This window comes from Eurytemora carolleeae, unplaced genomic scaffold, assembly GCF_000591075.1.
Source record: "Eurytemora carolleeae unplaced genomic scaffold, Eaff_2.0 scaffold196, whole genome shotgun sequence".
NCBI classification, from domain to species: domain Eukaryota; kingdom Metazoa; phylum Arthropoda; class Copepoda; order Calanoida; family Temoridae; genus Eurytemora; species Eurytemora carolleeae.
In genome coordinates, this window is record NW_019396109.1 from 12,730 (window position 1) to 30,042 (window position 17,313).

The 17,313-nt window shown below is 32.4% G+C and overlaps 1 protein-coding gene across 1 annotated transcript; it reads left to right on the top strand.

Moving 5' to 3' along the window:
• Positions 1 to 3,753: 3,753 nt before the first annotated feature.
• On the top strand, positions 3,754 to 14,758 carry LOC111695185 (probable 4-coumarate--CoA ligase 3). Its single transcript, XM_023464407.1, has 16 exons — positions 3,754 to 3,884; positions 4,528 to 4,624; positions 4,686 to 4,774; positions 5,592 to 5,650; positions 5,976 to 6,169; positions 6,608 to 6,823; positions 7,389 to 7,481; positions 7,719 to 7,819; positions 8,459 to 8,591; positions 8,870 to 8,997; positions 9,441 to 9,494; positions 9,860 to 9,929; positions 10,862 to 10,924; positions 11,516 to 11,602; positions 13,833 to 13,963; positions 14,569 to 14,758. Exons 1-16 carry the CDS (start codon positions 3,844 to 3,846, stop codon positions 14,717 to 14,719), a joined length of 1,707 nt encoding a protein of 568 aa, XP_023320175.1. The 5' UTR covers positions 3,754 to 3,843; the 3' UTR covers positions 14,720 to 14,758.
• The last annotated feature ends 2,555 nt before the right edge of the window (positions 14,759 to 17,313 follow it).

Genomic DNA, 17,313 nt, shown 5'->3' on the forward strand with positions numbered 1-17,313 from the left:
TAAAACTCCACTTTTAAACTCGATTAAAACTCCACTTTTAAACTCGATTAAAACTCCACTTTTAAACTCGATTAAAACTCCACTTTTCATCATCCAGATATCATCCAGATATCATCCAGAAATCATCCAGAAATCATCTTGGTGAAAAGTCGAGTTTTAATCCTTGTATGGCACGACTATAGCCGATTAAAATTCCACTTCTAAACTCGATTAAAACTCCACTTCTGGAAGGCAAAAGTCGAGTTTTACTCGATTTTAACTCGAGTTTTTGTTTGCTGGGATACAGGCTCTCTCTCTGATATAGAATTTCAAAACAGTCAGAGCTGAAAACTTTAGAATGAAATATCCTTAATCCCGATTACTTAATCTAAGTATCCATGCAATGGACACACTTTTGATTTTCTTCTTAATCCTCTCTTTTTGGATATCCCTACCGTATAAAAGTTACTTATGATAACAATCACAGATACGATGCATTTAAACAAATATAAATTTAATCATGTTAATATGAACTTATTAAAAAATATGCTTTATCACATTTAAGGACTATAGTCATTTTGAACGTTAGTCTTAATAAACATTAATCCAAAACTTACATTCGTTCAATCGATCTTTAGTTCAATTGATATGACATCATCAACACCAGAAATGCCCAAAAAATAAAAACCGGTTTTTCAAAAGTCAAAGAGCGCATCTTAGCATGACACGCTGATTGGTTGAATTTTAAACTTCTTTCTTGGATATTGAATGCGTATTAACCTAATTTCGGGTTTAGTAAAACCAGGAGATCAAGCATTGATCTCGATATCCACGATTCTAAAGTTTTCAGCTAGGGTTGATTACGAGAATCAAAATCAGACTTTTTGGGTCCCTAGTCCGCACTTAAAATCTTAAAAAGACTTCACAAAAAAAAGACTTGAATAAAGCCTGAAAGTTTGTTATGGAACCTATTAGTTTGTCGAATTCTTTAATTTGAGTCTTTGCCACAAACTCAGACCTTCTTATTCCTTTTATCTGTGCAACCCAAAATCATAGACCTTGGATATTTCAAACTTTTAATTCTGACAAAAACTCCAATTTTATATATCAATGGTTTACACCATCAGGTTGTAAAGATTTAGAGATGAGAAAATTTGAGTTTGTGGCAAAGTATCAATTCTAACCACGTTCCGCATTATGCCAGTGCTCTGTTGATGAATTTCAAATTGTAAAAATTGAAGAAAATTTGTAGAAACTGGGTTCAATTAATGTGTAGAGTCAAAAGGTTTAGGCTCAGTTGATATCTTAAAGAATAACATTACATTACCTTAAATACAGTTAGATCCTCTGATCCAAATTATTATACATCTCATCCCACAACTTCTGGTTTTTCATCCCCTTTATCCTTTAGCCCCCCCCCCCATAGTTCTCCTGGTAACCCCTCCCCTCCCCATTACCTTCCTTCTCCTGCCTCCCCACCCCCTTGGGTATATCCCTACCATTATCCCTGATAAAAGTCCAGCAAGACAATTGTATGTATTGGATCTAAGTAAATGTGTATAATGTCAAATAAACCCTCATTCACTAGAGTCCAGCTTTTCTTCTACAAACACAGTTGTTCAGCCTGGGTAAACAGACCTACAGTGAGACCCAACACAACTGTGGATAAAAGACGAGTTTTAGACTCAAGTTCAGATTTCAAATAGTACAATCAACATGAAACACAACACTTGTGCATTGTGCACAAACCCATTTCAATTAATGAGTTGATTTTCAAGCTACTGATAAAAATATTTGCTTCATAACAACATTAAATACATATAAAATTGATAAAATCTGGGGTTTCAAATCCATCGTACCAAACAGAAGTCTATTTTTTTGCATTCCCATCATTAAATTATGTCTCTGTAATGATTTTTAGATTTTTTTGCGTAAAGAACCTCTGGTTTAGATTATTTTTACGGTTGATGCAGACTCTTTCAATAAAAATAGTTGGTTTGGTTTTATAAAACCGGTTTTTACTGAAAATATTTAGTTTGGTTTGTAACAAAATGCTCCGATAGAACAACTGTGTTACCGTCTCAAGACAGTATTTAGATTCAAAGTTAAGCCTCCAATATGTAGTAAATATTGCTGGACATCAAACCAACATAAACATATTTTCCAGTTTACAGTGTATACATACCTTTCTGTATTCTTGTCGGAGATTACCCTAGTCACTATCCCCCTTTCTTTTCTCCTTTCTTCCTTTCTTTCTTTATTCCTTTTTCCTTTCTTCCTTTATTCCATCCGCCTTTCCTTCATTCCTTCCTTTCTTTCTTCAGCCATTTTCTTCTTTCTTCCTTTCTTCCTTCCTTACTTTCTTGTCTTTTTTCCTTTCTTCCTTTATTCTTGTCCCAGCAATGCACTATTGCCTTTATTATTCCTTCTTTTCTTATATCTTAGACCAAAACAACTCAATTTATTCATTCAGATATCATTCAGAGTTTATGTTCTTCATAAACAGGATATAATCATCAACCATTATGAGCACAGATCAAAGCCTATTCTGACTTTACTGCACATTATGTAACTATTTTTATAAGGTTAACCTTATGCCTGCACAAGAGAAAATTAATCGATATAAATTCTTTATGATTTAAAAAGATGACCTGTCAAATATTTATTCTAAGAACGATCAGAACGGAAATCTGACAAAAACCCGCAACCCTAAGTCATTTATTTTCCGATGTTTTAATAGACAACTGATCAAATTGACTTTGATAGAATTTTTTGTTAAAGGATTGAAGAATGGAATTAATGTAAGGATTGAGCCGGAGGGTTGATACACTGCTCAACTAGTCACCCTGGTCAATCTTCAGATACTTAGGTATACATGTACTGGGTAGCTGGAGATATCTATACTAGGTGTACACTGTACTGGGTACCTGGAGATATCTATACTAGTTGTACTGGGTACCTGGAGATATCTATACTAGTTGTACTGGGTACCTGGAGACTGGAGATATCTATACCAGGTGTACACTGTATTGGGTACCTGGAGATATTTATACTAGGTGTACACTGTACTGGGTACCTGGAGATATCTATACTGGGTGTACACTGTACTGGGTAACTGGAGATATCTATACTAGTTGTACTGGGTACCTGGAGATATCTATACTAGGTGTACACTGTACTTGGTACCTGGAGATATCTATACTAGGTGTACACTGTACAGGGTTCGGAGATATCTATGCTAGTTGTACTGGGTACCTGGAGATATCTATACTAACTGTACTGGGTACCTGGAGATATCTATACTAGTTGTACTGGGTACCTCGAGATATCTATACTAGGTGAATCCCTATTAAGTTTTAAGGTTTAAAATAAATGTATCAAAAGTTGAATAAAGCACGTTACAAACAAAGGGAAGGGGAGGGTAAGGGTATGGGTAGTTGAGGATCAGAACGGGGGGGGGGCGGGGGGTAAGAAATGTTTACAATAAAAAGAGAAGATGAAACATGTAATGCAATGAACATATCATACGTTCATTTTTAAATAACAATAGAGGTTAAAGAAAACATCTAAGAGATACAGTATATTCTCAAAATATTATTTATGATCTTACATTAAAAAAAGGTGAAAACTTTATTGATTCTCAAGTTAGAAAATTTAAACATTTAAAAAAATGTCATTATCATCTGAGAATTGAACAGAAAGCAATCTAGGAAAGTATAATCTCGCTAGTCAGAGATAGGAAAATCAGGTTTTAGTTAAAGAAAGATATATATATATAGGCTAGAACTCAGCTGTTCATTTGCTCTTATCAATAAATATTATTATTTATGATGACGGTTTAGTGGAAACAAGTTGTTTTTCAAAATGAAGCGTATTTTGGTTTCTTCTGTCTCCTATCCATGGAGGTAAAAGTAATTAGAATAAAAATAAATATAGAAAAGGGAAATAAGAATTAATTAGCTTATACTGTTAACACATGATACACTCTTATCTGGAATTAGGCTCAGATCTACTGTTCTGTGACTGTCCCAATAAACATGGGAATTGAGAGACGAGATGAATATCGTCTTTGATTTCCGATAGTTGATAAACGACATAAAATGCATCAAAAAAAGATATAAAAAGTCTAATAAGCTTTCCAAAATGTGGTCTACCTTCTTTGTATTTATAAAATGACGGAGATATTAAACATTTGAACAGTCTTTTTGGGCTTGAATAAACTGGAATATGGACAAAGAAACAAAGTTTTTGCCACAAACTTAAATTTTCAAATCACTTTATCTCGTCAACTTGATGGTGTAAACATTTGATATTTCAAACTTAAATTATTTGATCTAACAGAATTCATAGTTTAAAATATCCAAGGTCTGCGAGTTTGGGTTGTACAGATAAAGAAATTAGAAAATCTGAGTTTGTGGCAATTCGTCAATTTTGAAGGAAATAAAACGGTTGACCACATATTGGAAATCCCGAGACTGGTAAGTTTCGGTGTTAAATTTTTGAGCGATGATATTAAAAACTGTTTTGGCGAAAAACTCTTTGTTTAAGGTGTGGCAAAAGAACTCTTGTGACTCTTCCCAGAATTACAAAAATCTTCGATGAGAGAGTTCTTGATAATACTCTTCATCCTCCATACGATATTCATGTAATACAAATAAAATTTACATTAATTATTATGTTTAAGAAATGATTGAAAATGTGTTTAGGTTCCGAAAATTACGTACACTGATATGGTTTGGGAGGGGATGGAGACTAAAGGACATTTACCAGCCATGACATGTGGTCTTTCAGGCAGGTAGGATTCATCCTTACTCAGAGATACAAGATATAAAGGAGGTAGGATTCATCCTTTCTCCAGGATACAAGATATATAGGAGGTAGGATTCATCCTTACTCAGAGATACAAGATATATAGGAGGTAGGATTCATCCTTTCTCCAGGATACAAGATATATAGGAGGTAGGATTCATCCTTTCTCCAGGATACAAGTTATATAGGAGGTAGGATTCATCCTTACTGAGAGATACAAGATATATATGAGGTAGGATTCATCCTTACTCAGAGATACAAGATATATATGAGGTAGGATTCATCCTTACTCAGAGATACAAGATATTTAGGAAGTAGGATTCATCCTTACTACGGGATACAAGATACACAGGAGGTAGGATTCATCCTTACTCAGAGATACAAGATATATAGGAGGTAGGATTCATCCTTACTCAGAGATACAAAATATAAAGGAGGTAGGATTCATCCTTTCTTCGGGATACAAGATATACAGAAGGTAGGATTCACATCCTTTCTCCGGTATACAAGATATACAGAATGTAGATTTCATCCTTACTTAGGGATACAAGATATACAGAAGGTAGGATTCATCCTTTCTCCGGGATAAAAGATACACAGGAGTTAGGATTTATCCTTTCTCCGGGATACAAGATACACAGGAGGCAGGATTCATCCTTTCTCCGGGATACAAGATACACAGGAGGTTATATAGGATTCATCCAATCTCCGGGATACAAGATACACAGGAGGTAGGATTCATCCAATCTCCGGGATACAAGATTCACAGGAGGTAGAATTCATAGTTAATTTTTTTATTATAGAACCTTAAGTCATGGAGAACTTCAAGAAGAAGCTTTAAGACTTTCCAAAACTTTACAAGGTAAACATAATTTTCCTTTTCGACTAATTAGATCTTTGATTTTAACTTTTAATGGTTGTTATATCTTGTGCAATTTCTATTTTTTAATTATCAAACAATAACAGAAATTATTTCGAGGATTTTTTCGATTTTTTTCCCGTTGATTTTGAAAAATCGAAATTTTGACCACGCAAAATACCTGCCCCGGGATCATGCGAGTTGCCAAAAAAATTCGGAACCCATTAGTTTAACTTTTTTTACGTTTATTTAATACAAACAAACAAACAAGCAAATTATATATATATATATAGATAGACAGATAATTAATTTCATGATTTTTTTTCAGGTTTGAATCATGTGAAAACCATCGGCATCCTTCTCCCAAACTGTGTAGAATATCCTGCAATAATCTGTGGATCTCTCCATGCTGGAGTAACAGTGACAACTCTGAACCCTGCGTATACTCCATCCGAGATAGCTCATCAGCTTGAGGCTGCCAGGGTTGATATTCTCTTCGCAGCGAACAGTCTGCAGGAGAAGGTGACTTAGACACGTAGGAGTAGATTTTTCATGTACTGTACTTGATGGGATATACTTTACATGGATTCATTTGATTATGAATGTGTATTGTGTACGTAGGAGTAGATATTTCATGTACTGTACTTGATGGGATATACTTAACATGGATTAATTTGATTATGAATGTGCATTGTGCACGTAGGAGTAGATATTTCATGTACTGTACTTGATGGGATATACTTTACATGGATTCATTTGATTATGAATGTGTATTGTGTACGTAGGAGTAGATATTTCATGTACTGTACTTGATACGATATACTTTACATGGATTCATTTGATTATGAATTTGTATTGTGTACAACATTAAAAAATAGATAACTAATATTAAATTAGAGCTATGTTTTGTTAACTCAGTTTGTTTTTATTCTCTTTCATTATAGCTATGTTGTCCTCTAGGTATTATCAACTGTATCCTTGTACTCTAAACTAAGCATGGTTGTGTTTGTTGATGCTGAAAGCCAACTCAATACAGGAGCACTTAAACTTGATGAGAAATCTGTTCCGTACTCCCAGTTTCTCTCCGTATCTCCTGCTAGGTCAGGAGCTAGGATTGATACAGTCAAAGACACTGCAATCATGCCTTTTTCAAGCGGTACTACAGGTCCACCAAAGGAAGGATATTAAAATTTAAAATAACATAAACTAAACTAAAGTTTTCAAATGTGGAAAAAAAAACAATTTTATATTGATAACCCAGCAATTCAGTCTTAGATTGCAGGATATGAAACTTTACGAACTATATTACGAACTGCATACGCCCATAAACTAGTCAATCCTTTTCCAGTCATTCAATACTCTTCAAAAGAGTAAGGTACGGTTTTCTAATTTTTCTTTTAAGTTTTATGTGTTTTGACAATATTCATTTTGAAAAATTCCATTTTACATAAAAATATTTTTATTTTTGTTCTCTTCTTTGTTTATTTTAGTTGCTGTGCTTGTACTTTTTATTTTTATTTTTTATTTTTTGCTTATATCTGTTATATTATAGGACAAACTCCTGATGATGCCAAAGTTTTTGGCGAAATATATTGAGAAGAAAATGATATAATTCTAGTGCTAGAGAGTAGGGTTGGGATTTGTTTAAAAACGATCTAAAGAACTATATTTGCCAACTAGGTATGAGCTCTACCAGAAATAAAATAGTCCAAGTTTAATAATCCATGTTGTTGGAGTTCAGGGAGTTGAATTAAGCCAACACAACCTTGTTGTTCAATGCCTAACAATGGCCGTTGACGGAGAATCCTTTTATAGAGCTTTCGGAAAACTTCAGGTTTATATAATTAAAAAAGGATAAAAAAAAATTTCAAACGAAACTGAATTCTTGCAACAAATTCTGAATTTCTAATCTCTATTTCTTTCCAACCCGGTGCCGTAGACCTGTAATATTTCAAACTATGAATTTTTCTTTATCAAATAGTCTACGTTTATAATATCAAAGGTTTACACCATTAGGTTGCAGAGAAAATTTTAGTTTGTGGCAAGAGCTCAATTTCTTTAATGCATTTAGGATGTTACAGTCGCAGTTCTCCCCATGTATCATATATTCGGGTTGGCTGTAACTATGACTGGAGCACTCTGGGCTGGATCAAGACAGGTTACACTACCAAGGTAGGATATTAGCATACAGGGGTATACAGAAATAATGAGGGTTCAGAGAGAAATCCTGGTTTTGATGAAACCTCTTTTTTCAGGCTTGAGTTAAACCTCTATTTAAACTCTTTATACAGGCTAAATTATGGTTAAAATCTGATTCAAACCTCTAATACCAGGTTTGATTAAGACTCTATATATATAGATTTGATTCTGACCTCTATGTCTAGGTTAGATTCTTACTTTGCATATCCAGGTTTGGTTTTGAACTCTTTATCCAGGTTTGACTCTGACCTGTATATCCAGGTTTGACTCTGAGCTGTATATCCAGGTTTTGACTCAGACCTGTATATCCAGGTTTGACTCTGAACTCTATATTCAGGTTTGACTCTGACCTTTATATCCAGGTTTGACTCTGAACTCTATATCCAGGTTTGACTCTAACCTCTACATCCAGGTTTGACTCTGACCTGTATATCCAGGTTTGACTCTGACCTGTATATCCAGGTTTGACTCTAAACTCTATATCCAGGTTTGACTCTGACCTGTATATCCAGGTTTGACTCTGAACTCTATATCCAGGTTTGTTTCTGACCTGTATATCCAGGTTTGACTCTGACCTCTATATCCAGGTTTGACTCTGACCTCTATATCCAGGTTTGACTCTGACCTGTATATCCGATGTTTGGAGAAGTATTCTCCAACCTATCTCCACATGGTTCCTCCAATAGTTGGATTCCTAGCATCCAGTCCTAAGGTTTCTGCAGAACATCTCAGTTCACTAAGACAGGTAAACTAGACATATGTTTTTTTGATTTGTTCTTAAAAATTCAAAATTTTTTGTTGACTTATATGTGGCTTCACAAGAATCTGAGATATGTATCATATGTTCAAGTTGTAAGACAAAAAACAATTCTTTCACTTTCCTTTTATAACTTGCAACCTGATATGTGAGGAGTACATCTAAAACTATACAAACGTAAATCATCATAAATTAAATTTTTTATAATTATTTTTAATGCCCCCCCCCTTCTAACCATTTTGAAAGCCTGTATCCGTCCCTGCTAGGTGAACTGTGGTGCTGCTCCCTGTGGTTTGACTCTGATAGAGAAGTTTGCTCTGAAGGCTCCGAGAGTCCTGTTCAGAGAAGGATGGGGGATGACGGAGACAACAGGAGCTGCAACAGCATTCCATAGGTCAGAAACAGCATTCCATAGGTCAGAAATAGCATTCCATAGGTCAGAAACAGCATTCCATAGGTCAGAAACAGCATTCCATAGGTCAGAAACAGTTTTTCGTCAGTTATTTAATTCATATTATTACAAGCTATTAAACGAAGCAGAAAATAATTGGCTCAATCTGAAATGGTTTTAACAAACTTTAGATTAAAAATTTGTTTTAGCTTTTTTTTCTGTGACACTTTCTAGGTGGCACCATGGTACACTTTTTTTTCAAAAAATTAATGAATTCCTAAAATGAGAATTGAAAAAATATATATTTTTCCCTTATAGAATTCGTTGGCTAATTAAAAGTATCCGAACCGTAATTTTGGGTCTTTTAGTGACAGAACTTCCTCTTTTTTAGTGGAACACTTTTCTACACTACAGAAGCGTTCTATTTTTGTACTTTTTTATTATAGGAGTTATCAGGAGTCAGCTCCTGGCTCTGTGAATACACTCCTTCCAAATCTAAGGTCTTCTTGATATTTTCATTTAAAAATTTTTCACTGAAAAGATAAATTTTATTTTTAATAATCTAATCAGTACATATAATTTAGATTTCAATTAGTACATATATTTTAAATTTCAATTAGTACATTTTATTTAAAAAATGATGCCCCTTTTTTCCTAAAGAGCACTTTTGCGGTAATGGAGATTTATTTTTATGTTGAAATTTTTACAATTTGCGACTTATTTTAAATTCGAAGATAAATATACAACTGTAGTAAAGCATCTATTGAAGCCTTATCATTTAAAATCTTATTCAAAATACCGTGTACAGTCCCTTTAAACCAGTTTTAATCCTGGTAAAATAAAATAAACAACATATATTTTGTAGAATGAGAATAGTAGATTCAGATACAGATGAAATATTAGGTGTGGATCAGACAGGAGAATTACAAGTCAAGGAAATTATCAAACAAAACTGATCAAAACTAAATCAAACTAAACCAAACTAAACCAAACTAAACTAAACTAAACCAAACTAAACTAAACTAAACCAAACTAAACTAAACTAAACCAAACCAAACCAAACTAAACCAAACTAAACCAAACTGATCAAAACCAAACTGATCAAAACCAAACTAAACCAAACTAAACCAAACTAAACCAAACTAAAACAAACTAAACCAAACTAAACCAAACTAAACCAAACTAAACCAAACTAAACCAAACTAAACCAAACTAAACCAAACTAAACAAAACCAAACAAAACAAAACCAAACCAAGCCAAACTAAACCAAACTAAACCAAACTAAACCAAACTAAACCAAACTAACCCAAACTAAACCAAGCTAAACCAAGCTAAACCAAACTAAACCAAACTAAACCAAACTAAACCAAACTAAACCAAACTAAACCAAACTAAACCAAACTAAACTAAACCAAACTAAACCAAACTAAATCAAACTAAACCAAACTAAACCAAGCTAAACCAAACTGAACCAAACTAAACCAAACTAAACCAAACTAAACAAAACTAAACCAAGCTAAACTAAACCAAACTAAACTAAGCTAAACAATATCTCTCAGAAACCAAAGAGTATTTTTTCCTAAACAAAGTTATGGCACAGTGGTAGGCGATTTTATCAATACTATAAAGACGACTTTTGTATTTAAGCTTTGAGGGTTTACAAGCTTTTTTCGAATTACAAGTTTACAATTGATCAAAGAGAAGCTTTTTTAATTGACAGCTTCTCTTTGTTTTATGTTTATGTGTATCCATGTTGTTAAAAAGCTTGATATAAATAAAAATTTAAATCGAAAGTCGTCTTCTTTGTATTGATATAATCGCTTACTGCTGTATTTACTGATGTATCTCTGTTGATAAAAATTATAGGGTGAGGGAATAACGAAAGGATATTTCAACAACGAAGAAGCAACAAGAAAAACTTTTTCCCAGGTCATAAAAACTTTAAAAAGGAGGGGCCTGTGCGATTCACAATGGAACCTTGAGAACTGCTCAAGTATGTTGGAGATAACGTCATATTTCTGAATTAAAAAAGCGTTAAATTCTTATGATTTCTCCATTGTTTCTGAAGCATGAAATACGCAAGTCACAAATGAAAGTAAACATTTTTTTAAACAAAAGTATGGATATCTTTAATCATATTTAATCAGTCAAAGCTTAATAAGATAATAGAACAGGCAACACTGGTACTTTATAGTACGTTCACAGTTTATTTAAAGTTTACTAAGAACTTTTTAAATTAATAATAGAAAATATGGTCTCAGTGTCTTATACAGTTAAAGATACCGTGGAACCCATAAAACTGTGGAGTGGGAAGAGGACTGTACGACTCAAATCATGATTTTAAATAGTTTACTAAACATGAAACACAAGGATTGTGTGGTTTAAACAGACCAATTTAATTTATTAATTTGATCTACTGGACAAACTATTTAAAATATTAAAAATATAATTGCTGAAATATCGTCTTCGTTATTCCACAGGTTTTTGGTTCCAAGTGTAGTCGAACTCCTTTATATTCAGGATGGTTGGATGAAAACGGGGGATGTTGGATACTTTAACAAGGATGGAATTATTTATATATCAGATAGGATAAAAGAACTTATCAAGGTATTTATACATCAGATAGGATAAAAAAACTTATCAAGGTATTTATATATCAGATAGGATAAAAGAACTTATCAAGGTATATTTCAGATAGGATAAAAGAACTTATTGAGGTATTTATATTTCAGATAGGATAAAAGAACGTATCAAGGTATTTACATATCAGATAGGATAAAAGAACTTATCAAGGTATTTATATATCAGATAGAATAAAAGAACTTATCAATGTATTTATATATCAGACAGGATAAAAGAACTTATCAAGGTATTTATATATCAGATAGGATAAAAGAACTTATTGAGGTATTTATATATCAGATAGGATAAAAGAACTTATTGAGGTATTTAATAGGATAAAAGAACTTATTAAGGTATTTTTATATCAGATAGGATAAAAGAACTTATTAAGGTATTTTTATATCAGATAGGATAAAAGAACTTATCAATGTACTTATATTTCAGATAGGATAAAAGAACTTATCAATTTATTTATATTTCAGATAGGATAAAAGAACTTATCAATGTATTTATATTTCAGATAGGATAAAAGAACTTATCAATGTATTAAAACTCTTAGCTATTAGAAAAAAGACTTAAAATTTTTGTTTTGTACGCATTATGGAAATGCAATGTGGATTGAATGAGGATTTGTGTATTGGAACAATATGTTCGACATTTTAAAAAGTTTTCGGAAAGCATGATAAAACGAGAAAAGTAACCAATTATATTCAGTATCGTTAACTAACTTGGGGCCAACCCCTAAAAACAACCTACTCTGGTTAGGCGGGTCCAAACTGCATAGTAAATTGTGATTGCTTATTTGTAATATCTCATGCTTTGTCGTTGAATGAAAATATGAATATGAATGAATGCTAGGGTTACCTTATCATTTTTCTTACATTCATGGTTCTCTACAGTCCTATATTTGTTTCTTTATTATTTAATTCTATCAATATACCATTTTAAGACTATAGAAACCATAATTCAACCTCTAAATATGTTATTGTATCACATAGTAGATTTTGATAGAGGTTTAATGTTCTGAGTACAGCCGGCAAGCTGGGCAAAACTGTACAATCTTAGAAAAATTGGGTTTTTTGTGTATGCATTTTTTAAAACAAGTTCTTTTTCCAATGGTTCCTTTGTTTATTTTCTTATTTTTATTTACATTTTAGGGGGAAAATGTCAATCTCTCTGATCATTTAGTATTGATGCGTACTCCGGCAAAATTCCTTCTAAATACATGCCAAAATCGAAATTTAAAACAAACCCCTGCAGACCCTGCAATATGTGTACTGTATGAACCCCACTTTCTCTTGCAATCAAGAATTTGTGAGATACGTTGGCTGAGTGTCTATATTTGTTTATGTGTTCTATCCAGAGATTTCTTGTCGTCAATAAAGTCCATCTATATGGGTAACCCTGAATCTGCTAGTTTTGAAATTTTAGAAAAGAATAAATATTGTGATTATTAATAAAGAAACAGCTTAAACATGACTTTACAAGTGTCTATGCACCGTCTCAAAAGAATCTGATTTATTTAAAATTAAATAAACTGCATCTAAACCATCTTTTGGGACAGTATTCTTTATTCTATTCTTTATTTATTTAACTCAAAGATCTTTGTCTCAAACCTGGGAAAGTCACAAGAATTATAATACAATAATTATTTTACCTATTTTTCAATATTAAATAACTTTACACCCATAAAAAAGTTATTTTCATGTTGTTATTATTTCTGTTTAGTTACATTCACTTTCAGTATATGTTGCATTATAGTGATACAGGCTAACTCACTAAGGATAAGACTTCAGAGGCCATTCCTTCTATCATTACATTGGTCGACCATATGACGTCTCTCAATGTGGCCGTACTGTGGTCGATTGAATTATCTATCTATCAGATAAGAATTTAGCATGAGACATCTGGCGGCCAAACTATCGTCCTCTCCAAAGTACGACCACTGTTCACACATTTTGATCGAGAGAACGGGCTCAGATACGACTATTCTAAATTGATTCAGTCTTACTCTTAGATTTGTGGTTCCCTGGAACTGTAAATAAATTATATAATTAACAAATAATGAACTGTTGAAGACAGAATGCTAAGTTAAACCTTTAGATCGATATATTTAAAGAGTTAAAAGTCGTCTTTAATTTCTCATTCTTTGTAAGTAACCCTGTACAGCAAGCATATTCTTGTAGGAATTGCATTTGATTCTTTTATCGTTTAGGTGAATGGTTTACAAGTAGCTCCAGCAGAACTTGAGAATACACTCCGTCAATTAGACGGTGTTGAAGATGTAGCTGTTGTTGGAGTTCAAGATGGACGGGCTGGTCAACTTCCTAGAGCTTTTATTGTCAGGTAGAGAGAGAGAGAGATATATAAATAGAGAGGAATAGATAGATAGGGAGAGGGGTAGATAGAGAGAGGGGTAGATAGAGAGAGGGGTAGATAGAGAGAGGGGTAGACAGAGAGAGGGGTAGATAGAGAGAGGGGTAGATAGAGAGTATATGGAGGGAGAGTGGGATAGGTAAAGATAGAGGGATAGATATATATAGAGAGAGGGAAAGATAGAGAGAGGAAGCGATAGAGAAAGCTTCATATAGTTCTGCCCGCCTAATTCTGTTGCATATATCACGGTGGGTCAACCACATACTTGGTGGTAGAAGGCAATCCTTGTACTGGTTCAGATCATACGACTTTCGAACTTATGTTCTAGCTATAGAGGATTTAATCCTTGGAATATAGAAAACCACAATTGAAAATTTATGAATGTAGTTCAACCTGTAAATACTGTAAAATCTTTTGTTTTGTAATAGTCCAGTGGATAAAGTAGTCTTTTATAGTCTACTACAAAAAGTTTACTGATTGAGTTTTAAACTTAGTTTATTTACATTTTGTCCAGGAAATGAGATACACACTGCAGTACGCAAACATCATATTTAATTTAAACTATTTTATTTTAGAAGCGGATCTTTGACTGAGGCGGATGTAAAACAGTGGATGTCTTTAAAGCTCTCCGCCCACAAGCAACTGAACGGCGGAGTAGTTTTTGTGGATTCCATTCCTAAATCCGCAGCTGGGAAAATATTAAGAAAAGATTTGGTAGGAAAATAGTAAAAATAAATGTAAAATTTTTCTTAATAAAAGATTAATAGTAACATGAGTAAAATAATGAGTAAAATAATGCGTAAGTTATCTAGTAGAGTAAGCATATATTAATGAGTGTAGAGTGAATATATTTGAATGAGTGTAGAGTGAGCATATATTAATGAGTGTAGAGTGAACATATATTAATGAGTGTAGAGTGAATATATATTAATGAGTGTAGAGTGAAGATATATTAATGAGTGTAGAGTGAAGATATATTAATGAGTTTAGAGTAAACATATATTAATGAGTGTAGAGTGAATATATATGAATGAGTGTAGAGTGAGCATATATTAATGAGTGTAGAGTGAACATATATTAATGAGTGTAGAGTGAATATATATTAATGAGTGTAAAGTGAATATATATTAATGAGTGTAGAGTGAATATATATGAATGAGTGTAGAGTGAGCATATATTAATGAGTGTAGAGTGAATATATATGAATGAGTGTAGAGTGAACATATATTTATGAGTGTAGAGTAAAGATACATTAACGATTGTAGAGTGAGAATATATTAATGAGGGAAGAGTGTAGAGTAGGCATATATTAATGAGTGTAGAGTGAATATGTATTAATGAGTGTAGAGTGAACATATATTAATGAGTGTAGAGTGAATATATATAAATGAGTGTAAAGTGAATATATATTAATGAGTGTAGAGTAAACATATATTAATGAGTGTAGAGTGATTGTTAATATAAATTAATGAGTGTAGAACGAGCATATACTAATGAGTGTAGAGTGAAGATATATTAATGAGTGTAAAGTGAACATATATTAATGAGTGTAGAGTGAACATAAATTAATGAGTGTAGAGTGAACATAAATTAATGAGTGTAGAGTGAAGATATATTAATGAGTGTAGAGTGAAGATATATTAGAGAGTGTAGAGTGAACATATATTAATGAGTGTAAAGTGAACATATATTAGAGAGTGTAGAGTGATTGTGAACATAAATTAATGAGTGTAGCGTGAGCATATACTAATGAGTGTAGAGTGAACATATTTTAATGAGTGTAGAGTGAGCGTATATTAATGAGTGTAAAATGAACATATATTAATGAGTGTAAAGTGAACATATATTAATGAGTGTAGAGTGAAGATATATTAATGAGTGTAGAGTGAAGATATACTAATGAGTGTAGAGTAAAGATATATTAATGAGTGTAGAGTGAATATATATTACTGAGTGTAGAGTGAAGATATATTATTGAGTGTTGAGTGAACATATATTAATGAGTGTAGAGTAAAGATGTATTAATGAGTGTAGAGTAAACATATATTAATGAGTGTAGAGTGAATATATATTAATGAGTGTAGAGTGAACATATATTAATGAGTGTAGAGTGAAGATATATTAATGAGTGTAGAGTGAAGATGTATTAATGAGTGTAGAGTGAAGATGTATTAATGAGTGTAGAGTGAAGATGTATTAATGAGTGTAGAGTAAAGATATATTAATGAGTGTAGAGTGAATATATATTACTGAGTGTAGAGTGAATATATATTAATGAGTGTAGAGTGAACATAAATTAATGAGTGTAGAGTGAATATATATTAATGAGTGTAGAGTGAACATATATTACTGAGTGTAGAGTGAAGATATGTTAATGAGTGTAGAGTGAACATATATTAATGAGTGTAGAGTAAGCATATATTAATGAGTGTAAAGTGAATATATATTAATGAGTGTAGAGTGAACATATATTAATGAGTGTAGAGTGAATATATATTACTGAGTGTAGAGTGAAGATATATTAATGAGTGTAAAGTAAGCATATATTAATGAGTGTAGAGTGAATATATATATTAATGAGTGTAAAGTGAATATATATTAATGAGTGTAGAGTGAAATTGATGTGCATGACACTATAAGTTTGCTCTAGACAGAAACAATCAAGCAAATACTAATTATTGAAGATATATCCTACCAAGATACTAAATCACTTGAACTAGTTATTAAAGGATCTAACTGTAGGGAAATCTAATCACTAATCATGGTTCGGAAGAAGAAGGAATTTATCAATGTTAGTAAACAAATAGGTTCACTTACATTTCTCATGCAAAATATGGAGATGGGAGGGCGGAGGGGTCAAAAGGGGAAAGAAGGGGGTAGTATTCTGAAAAATGTTTTAAAGTTGGAGCGAGAATATTAAAAGAATAAAATATAAACAAAAAAGTAAAGATGAGAAAGAAAAAGAAATAGATAAAGAAGAGCGATTATAGAAGAAAGAAGAGAAAAGGGAAGATATAGAAAAGTAAGAAAGAAACAAGAGAAAGTATTCTAGGAAGATAGAAAGAATAAAACTAGATAATTGATATGAAGAAAGTGGGAGCTGAAGGATAAACGAATTATAAAGCAGAAAAAGAGAAGAATAAGAAAATGAAGAAACGAAAAAGAAGAAGATGAAGAGGAAAAAAGTTAAATAATGGATTTGAATGGATAGAGAAAAACTTAAAGAGAAAGGAGGATGAAGTAAACATGAACTAATAAATTAATGAAAAAGATGAATCCATGAATGTATTAGAAGATTAAATCTAAAAATTATTGTAAGA